This window comes from Scyliorhinus torazame, chromosome 3, assembly GCF_047496885.1.
Source record: "Scyliorhinus torazame isolate Kashiwa2021f chromosome 3, sScyTor2.1, whole genome shotgun sequence".
NCBI classification, from domain to species: Eukaryota; Metazoa; Chordata; class Chondrichthyes; order Carcharhiniformes; family Scyliorhinidae; genus Scyliorhinus; species Scyliorhinus torazame.
The window spans coordinates 207,805,924-207,815,104 of record NC_092709.1 but is presented as its reverse complement, the minus strand read 5'-3'; the positions used below and the strand labels follow the sequence as shown (position 1 = coordinate 207,815,104).

Sequence of the window (9,181 nt, the reverse complement as noted above, 5' to 3'; positions counted from 1 at the left end):
AACTTGGCTGTATAAAAACCCAGTTACATCTCATTTCATAAGATACAACATTTTCAAGGGTTTTTACACTAATAGCATTAAAAGTGGAATTTCTTGACAAATTATTGATTCGTGATTGGACTTCAACAGCAGACCCGAAGAATCACTGACTAGCAACCTTTGGATTTCCCTGTTTAAAATGCGAATATGTGGACTCTGGTAGTTGCTATGTGTTTGGAAGAGTAATGATGCGTGTATCATGTACAAAGTCATGTGATACAAAATCTCTGCCAATGTGTTTGAAATCCAGAAGTCAGTGAAGGAAAAAGACAATTTATTTACATCTTGTATGCGTAACACTGGGTGTGATTTAATGGCCGCGGTGCGCTTAAGCAAGAGTGCAAGAGCCCATTAGATAGTGGGAGAGGTTAAAAATGAGAACCGAGCTGATCAGTTTACGGTCTAACTGGCCTGCTCCCTTTGGGGAAATCAGGAACCCACCGTAGCGTGGCGAGAAACCAAAAATCACCAGCTTAATACAATTAACTGGAGCGACCCCCCAATGGACTCCCATGATCTAACCCCCTCCCCAGCAAGTGGTCACATTGGCACTGATTGGTATAGCTTTTATAAAAAGCGTGAAGCTGGCAGAAGGGCTGCTGTGAAGATCCAAAGAGGTAAGTAGCCATCTTCATTCCTGGGTATTAGAATCATAGAATTTACAGTACAGAAACCCAGGGTTCCTGCCACGGTGCTCAGAGGGTGTGAGGGAGCCCATGGGGGGTCTTGGTCGGGGTAGCCTGCGATCGATGGGAAGGGGGATTCCCCGCTATGGCCTTGGGGGGGGGGGGTGAAAATGGGTGCCTCATGGGTCCGCTTTGCCACACCCTGGAGCATATGTTCCCGTTCTAGGGCGGCGCCTGACGACCACCCATAACTCCCACTGAACCGGATGCCTCTAGCCGCATGACTGAAGATGATTGGGAATTGGCAATCGTAGTTAAGCGAGCACTTCACACCTCCCAAGTGGATTCCCGTGGTTAGTCGTGTGTTCCATGTGGGAATTATTGCCTAGCATCCCAATAAGACTGTAATGCCTGGACACTGTGCCTGAATACTAGGGGAGGTATCCCCATGGACACAGCGGACAACATTTTTTTTTCATTTCCAAATAATTTTATTGAAACAAGTTTGACATATCAAGGAAAAGATAGAAGTGGGTAGAAAAGCTGCTTGCGAACCACGTTCAGGAACATCAAAAATAAGACAATAAATGTATTTTTAAAAAAGTCACAAAAATAAAACTATGTTCAGCTTCATCCAGGCTCTGGAGACACTCTCTGGTGACTGGTGTGCTCCAGGTTCTGAAACAGCAAAGAAATGGCAACGAAATGTGGTCATCCCAAACTCAGAGACTGGCATGCTGAGAAAGGAAGGTCCTTATCCTCTGCAAAAGTTCCTTCTTCACACTGTCTGGCACTAGAGCTCTCCCTTTAGGAGTGATTTCGGCCACCAAATCATCAACTGTAACATGCTCCAACCCCTTTTCCCTGATCACATCTTTACAGTGCGCTTTCAACTGATCTTTCCATCCACATTCAGTCAGCTTTGCTCGGAACAACTCCTTCAGACGTTCTCGTTCCCCCGTCTCTATCAACTTCTGGTTTATAGTTGCTCGGAGTTGGGCATCTTTATTCATTTCAGAAATCTAGTAACGAGCCTCCGGGGCGGATCCGCGGCCTCTCCGCCCCCCGGTCCCGGGCAGCTGGAACCCCGGAGCGGGGCGAATAAACAGAGGCGGCTGCGGGAGGAGCGGACAACATCGGAACACACAGGGGTTGGGCCCAGCACTGGGATATTTCGGCGAGAGGGTGGCCGTGTGCACCAGGGAGGGCACCAGCGCCGGGTCGAGGTAACATTACGCATGGGTGTCTTGGGTATCGGCTGTGGGGTCCGGTGGGGTCCTCTGCGGCTGGGGGTGCGTGGACAGGTATGTTGGATGGCAGGGGATGTTGGGGGGGAGCAATGGGGGAATGGACGGGCCCGCAGTGGAAGACACCGCTGGTTGTAATTCTCACACCCGCCAATTCCTTACAGATAATACACGGAATGGATGATATTTTGGACTCAGCGGAAGCTGCTCTCGTGGTGCTGCTGGCAGGCCAGGCGGCCTGGCACGTTGACAGAGGCTCGAGGCAACGGCGCATGTGCAGGGCCTCACATCCTGAGGCCCCAGCCACCCGTCAGGCAAAGGAGTGGCCCAGAGGGGGGGGTCGTCGACAGCCCAAGGTGTACAGGTGTCGCTAGTGTTTCAAAAAGATAACGGACAGCATGTGCCACAGGAGGCTCCGCCTCAACAAGAGGATGGTGTTGCACGTGTGCCATGTCCTTGTAATAATAATCATCTTTATTGTGACAAGTAGGCTCACATTAACACTGCAATGAAGTTACTGTGAAAAGCCCCATTCGCCACATTCTGACACCTGTTCGGGTTCACAGAGGGAGAATTCAGAATGTCCAAATTACCTAATAGCACATCTTTCGGAAACCAGAGCATCCGGAGGAAACCCATGCAGACACGGGGAGAACGTGCAAACTCCGCACAGACAATGATCCAAGCAGGGAATCGAACCTGGGACCCTGGCGTAGTGAAGCCATAGTGCTAACCACTATGCTACCATGCTGCCTTGTGGATTTCGCACCATGTGGAGGAGAATACCTGCGGCCGTTAAGGTCACCGCAGCCCTGAACATCTATGCCTCAGGATCATTCCAGGGCTCGAGCATGGACTTGTGTGGCATTTCACAAGCTGCAGCCCACAAGTGCATCTGTGTGTCACGGATACCCTGTTTGCCTTGGCAGCGAAATGTAGAAACTTTTAAAAATGTTTTTATTGAGTTTTTGGTTTAGAAAGCAGGTATATGAACTTCCGGGTGCGGCGAGGACCAGCTGAGTCGCACGTTTCGGCAGCTCCCTGTGAAACGGACTTTTGGGCTCTTGATAGGAGCCCCAACGGCAATTTTAACGGCTGAAAACACCGTGCGGTAAACCAGAAGGGTGTTCCCCCTGGACACGGATGGAAAAAGGAGAGGAAAGTGGCCGGATTGCAGCGGATCCTTTGGAACAACGGCAAGGAAGGCAAGCAGAAACCAAGATGGCGTCGGAAGGTGGCAGTTTCATATGGGGCCCTGAACAACAAGAGTTTTTGAAACGCTGCGTGGAGGAGATAAAAAAGGAAATGAAGAAAGAGTTGTTGGCCCCGATATTACAGGCGATTGAAGGGCTGAAAGAGGAACAAAAGACCCAGGAGCAGGAGCTTCGGGTCGTGAAGGCGAAAGCAGCAGAGAATGAAAACGACATACAGGGCCTGGTGGTGAAGTCGGAGATACAGGAGGCACACCAGAAACGATCTGTGGAGAGGTTGGAGGCACTGGAAAATAACGCAAGGAGGAACAACTTGAGGATTCTTGGCCTTCCTGAAGGTGTGGAGGGGGCGGACGTCGGGGCATATGTGAGCACGATGCTGCACTCGTTAATGGGAGTGGAGGCCCCGACGGGTCCGTTGGAGGTGGAGGGAGCATACCGAGTTATGGTGCGAGGACCGAGAGCAGGAGAAGCTCCCAGAGCCATAGTGGTGAGATTTCTCCGTTTTAAGGATAGAGAAATGGTCCTTAGATGGGCGAAGAAAACTCGGTGTAGTAAATGGGAGAACGCGGTGATCCGCGTCTATCAAGATTGGAGTGCGGAGGTGGCGAGAAGGAGGGCGAGCTTTAATCGGGCCAAAGCGGTACTTCACAAAAAAAAGATAAAGTTTGGAATGCTGCAACCGGCAAGACTGTGGGTCACATATCAAGGGAGGCACCACTCCTTTGAGACGGCGGATGAAGCGTGGACTTTTATTGTAGAAGAAAAATTGGAATGATTGGACTACGAAAATGAACGTTTGGACAAAGTGGTGGGACGAGTGGGGGGGGGGGCGAAGAGGGATTGTATGATTAATCCTGCGGTATGGTAACTTTTCTTTCTCCCACAGGTGGTGATGGGGGGAGGTGGGGAGGGAGAGGAGATGGGGCGTTGGCCATGGGAGGCGGGGCCGAGCGAGAGGCGCGGGCTTGGTTCCCGCGCTATGATAATTATGGCGGGAATAGAGAAGCAGGAAGGAGGGGGCGCCGCACGGGGCGAGCCGTGATCACGGGGGGAAGCCGAGGTCAGCCAGAGTTTGCTGACTTCTGGGAGCAACATGGGGGGAGTAATTACGCTAGCGGGGGGTCTAGCGGGGGGGGGGGGGGGAATTACTGGGTTGCTGCTGCTGGGGAAAGGGGGGAGTGGGTGCGGGAAAGGATGGGCGGGGGGGGCACCGTCTGGGAGAAATACAGCCGCGTGGGAACTGGGCGAGAAGCTGGAAAAAGATGATGGCTAACCGGCAAGGGGGGGGGGGTGGGAAGCCCCCCAACTCGGCTGATCACGTGGAACGTGAGGGGGCTTAACGAGCCGATAAAGAGGGCACGAGTACTCGCACACCTTAAGAAACTTAAAGCAGATGTGGTCATGTTACAGGAAACGCACCTGAAACTGATAGATCAGGTTAGGTTGCGCAAAGGATGGGTAGGGCAGGTGTTCCATTCGGGGCTGGATGCGAAAAACAGGGGGGTGGCTATATTAGTGGGGAAGCGGGTAATGTTCGAGGCAAAGACTATAGTGGCGGATAACGGGGGCAGATACGTGATGGTGAGTGGCAAATTACAGGGAGAGATGGTGGTGTTGGTAAACGTGTATGCCCCGAATTGGGACGATGCCAATTTTATGAGGCGAATGCTAGGACGCATCCCAGACCTAGAGACCGGAAAGCTGATAATGGGGGGAGACTTTAACACGGTGTTGGAACCAAGGCTGGATAGGTCGAAGTCCAGGACTGGTAGGAGGCCGGCAGCAGCCAAGGTGCTTAAGGATTTTATGGAGCAGATGGGAGGGGTGGACCCGTGGAGATTCAGTAGACCTAGGAGTAAGGAGTTCTCGTTTTTCTCCTATGTCCATAAAGTCTATTCACGCATAGACTTTTTTGTGTTGGGTAGGGCATTGATCCCGAGGGTGAGGGGAACGGAATATACGGCTATAGCCATTTCGGATCATGCCCCACACTGGGTAGACTTGGAGATAGGGGAGGAAACAAGAGGGCGTCCACCCTGGAGAATGGATATGGGACTAATGGCGGATGAGGGGGTGTGCTTAAGGGTGAGGGGATGCATTGAAAAGTACTTGGAACTCAATGACAATGGGGAGGTTCAGGTGGGAGTGGTCTGGGAGGCGTTGAAGGCGGTGGTTAAGGGGGAGCTGATATCAATAAGGACACATAAAGGGAAGCAGGAGAGTAAGGAACGGGAGCGGTTGTTGCAAGAACTTTTGAGGGTGGACAGACAGTATGCGGAAGCACCGGAGGAGGGACTGTATAGGGAAAGGCAAAGGCTGCATGTGGAATTTGACTTGCTGACCACAGGCACTGCAGAGGCACAATGGAGGAAGGCGCAGGGTGTACAGTATGAATATGGAGAGAAGGCGAGCAGATTGCTGGCACACCAATTGAGGAAAAGGGGAGCAGCGAGGGAAATAGGGGGGGTGAGAGACGAAGATGGAGAGACGGAGCGGGGAGCGGAGAGAGTGAATGAAGTGTTTAAGACATTTTATAAAAAATTGTATGAAGCTCAACCCCCGGATGGGAGGGAGAGAATGATGGAGTTTTTGGATCGGCTGGAAATTCCCAAGGTGGAAGAGCAGGAAAGGATGGGATTGGGAGCACAGATCACGGTAGAAGAAGTGGTGAAAGGAATTAGGAACATGCAGACGGGAAAGGCCCCGGGACCGGACGGATTCCCAGTTGAATTTTACAGAAAATATTTGGACTTGCTCGCCCCGCTACTGACGAGGACCTTCAACGAGGCAAAGGAAAGGGGACAACTGCCCCCGACTATGTCAGAAGCAACGATATCGCTTCTTTTAAAGAAGGAAAAGGATCCGCTACAATGCGGGTCCTACAGACCAATCTCCCTCCTCAATGTAGATGCCAAGGTCTTGGCCAAGGTAATGGCAATGAGAATAGAGGAATGTGTCCCGGGGGTGGTTCATGAGGACCAAACTGGGTTTGTGAAGGGGAGACAGCTGAACACGAACATACGGAGGTTGTTAGGGGTAATGATGATGGCCCCACCAGAGGGTGAAACGGAGATAGTAGTGGCGATGGATGCCGAGAAAGCATTTGATAGAGTGGAGTGGGATTATCTGTGGGAGGTATTGAGGAGATTTGGGTTCGGAGAGGGGTATGTTAGATGGGTGCAGCTGTTGTATAGGGCCCCAGTGGCGAGTGTGGTCACGAATGGACGGGGATCGGCATATTTTCGGCTCCATAGAGGGACAAGGCAGGGATGTCCTCTGTCCCCATTACTGTTTGCACTGGCGATTGAGCCCCTGGCGATAGCGCTGAGAGGTTCCAAGGGATGGAGGGGAATACTTAGGGGAGGAGAAGAACACCGGGTATCTTTATATACGGATGATCTGCTACTATATGTGGCGGATCCAGCGGAGGGGATGCCAGAAATAATGCGGATACTTGGGGAGTTTGGGGATTTTTCAGGGTATAAATTGAACATGGGAAAGAGTGAGCTGTTTGTGGTGCATCCAGGGGAGCAGAGTAGAGAAATAGAAGACCTACCGTTGAGGAAGGTAACAAGAGACTTTCGTTACCTGGGGATCCAGATAGCTAAGAATTGGGGCACATTGCACAGGCTAAATTTGACGCGGTTGGTGGAACAGATGGAGGAAGATTTCAAGAGATGGGATATGGTAGCATTGTCAATGGCAGGGAGGGTGCAGGCAGTTAAGATGGTGGTCCTCCCGAGATTCCTTTTTGTGTTTCAGTGTCTCCCGGTGGTGATCACGAAGGCTTTTTTCAAAAGGATAGAAAAGAGTATCATGGGTTTTGTTTGGGCCGGGAAGACTCCGAGAGTGAGGAAGGGATTCTTACAGCGTAGTAGGGATAGGGGGGGGCTGGCACTACCGAGCCTAAGTGAGTATTATTGGGCCGCTAATATTTCAATGGTGAGGAATTGGATGGGAGAGGAGGAAGGAGCGGTGTGGAAGAGATTAGAGAGGGCGTCCTGTAGGGGGACCAGCCTGCAGGCTATGGTGACAGCCCCATTGCCGTTCTCACCAAGGAACTATACCACGAGTCCGGTGGTGGTAGCTACACTGAAGATTTGGGGACAGTGGAGACGACATAGGGGAAAGACCGGAGCACTGGGGGGGTCCCCGATAAGAAACAACCATAGGTTTGCCCCGGGGGGAATGGATGGGGGATATGGAATGTGGCAAAGAGCAGGTATAACGCAATTGAAAGATCTATTTGTGGATGGGAAGTTTGCGAGTCTGGGAGCGCTGACCGAGAAATATGGGTTGCCCCAAGGGAATGCATTCAGGTACATGCAATTGAGGGCTTTTGCGAGGCAGCAGGTGAGGGAATTCCCGCAGCTCCCGACACAAGAGGTGCAGGACAGAGTCATCTCAAAGAAATGGGTGGGGGACGGTAAGGTGTCGGATATATATAGGGAAATGAGAGACGAAGGGGAGACTATGATGGACGAACTAAAAGGGAAATGGGAAGAAGAGCTAGGGGAGGAGATTGAGGAGGGGATGTGGGCAGATGCCCTAAACAGGGTAAACTCGTCGTCCTCGTGCGCCAGGCTAAGCCTGATTCAGTTTAAGGTATTACACAGGGCACATATGACTGGAACACGGCTCAGTAAATTTTTTGGGGTGGAGGATAGGTGTGCGAGGTGCTCGAGAAGCCCAGCGAATCATACCCATATGTTTTGGTCATGCCCGGCACTACAGGGGTTTTGGATGGGGGTGACAAAGGTGCTTTCGAAAGTAGTAGGAGTCGAACCAAGCTGGGGGTTGGCTATATTTGGGGTTGCACAAGAGCCGGGAGTGCAAGAGGCGAAAGAGGCCGATGTTTTGGCCTTTGCGTCCCTAGTAGCCCGGCGCAGAATATTGCTAATGTGGAAAGAAGCCAAGCCCCCGGGGGTGGAGACCTGGATAAATGATATGGCGGGGTTCATAAAGTTAGAGCGGATTAAGTTCGTCCTAAGGGGGTCGGCTCAAGGGTTTACTAGGCGGTGGCAACCGTTCGTCGAATATCTTGCGGAAAGATAGATAGGGGAGAACAAAGAAGGCAGCAGCAGCGGCCCAGGACTTGGGGGGGGGGGGGGGGGGGAGGGATGGGGGGGGGATGGGGGGGGGGGGGTGGCCTGAGACAAGGCAGTTGCCAATTAGGGCTAGTTTTTATTTTTTGTTATTTAATATTTATTTATTTGTTGTTGTTTTTGTTTAAATTTAAAAAAGGTCATTATTATCTGTATTGTTACAATGTTGTGTAAAGGATGCACAATGTACTGTGTTGGTTGACCAAAAATTTTCAATAAAATATTATTTAAAAAAAAAAGAAAGCAGGTATATAAATATGAATAAACATTAGGAGATAAAACAAAGAGAAAGAAAAAGTAAAACTAGAACTATTTACACATATATCGGCTTGTGGTAGTCACCACTGTTGTATTATATTGTATAGATGGGTATTACGGTAAGGCCCCTGTACTGCAGGTACGGGGGTACATCCCTGCCTGCTGGCTCCGCCCAGGAGACGGAGTATAAATGTGTGTGCTCTCCGAACAGCAGCCATTTCGTAAGCTGCTGTAGGAGGCCACACATCTCTGTGTAATAAAGCCTCGATTACATTCTACTCTCATCTCGACGTAATTGATAGTGCATCTCATACATTGCAGTTTCATTACTTTTTTCTCTTTACAGTATTAGCAGTTGCAGTTGTGGTCCCCTGCGTTTCTTCTTCCACGGATTTTCACTTTATCTTTTCCCCTCTTTGGTTCAGGTTGTTGCACCTCCCCCCCCCCCCCCCCCCCCCCGTGTCTCATGTTTCTCTTATTGGGCTTGGTGGAGTTCCATGTTTCCCCGACTCCCCCCGACCATCTTCCTTATTTTGTCATGGCTACCCCCTCCTGTTCTTTGTCTTCCTAGTTGTTGGCTACAGACTTGTCTTGGAACAACTGGGTGAATGGCTCCCATGTTTTGTGGTAACCTTCCGACCCCTGGATGGCGAATTTAATTTTCTCCATCTGGAGAAACTCTGATAGGTCGG

At 50.9% G+C, this 9,181-nt stretch overlaps 1 protein-coding gene across 1 annotated transcript; it reads right to left on the bottom strand.

Annotated features, from left to right (window-relative positions):
• Positions 1-1,144: 1,144 nt before the first annotated feature.
• On the bottom strand, positions 1,145-1,890 carry LOC140408923 (transcription and mRNA export factor ENY2-like). The gene has a single exon (XM_072496818.1). It carries the CDS (start codon positions 1,676-1,678, stop codon positions 1,388-1,390), a length of 291 nt encoding a protein of 96 aa, XP_072352919.1. The 5' UTR covers positions 1,679-1,890; the 3' UTR covers positions 1,145-1,387.
• Positions 1,891-9,181: the final 7,291 nt, after the last annotated feature.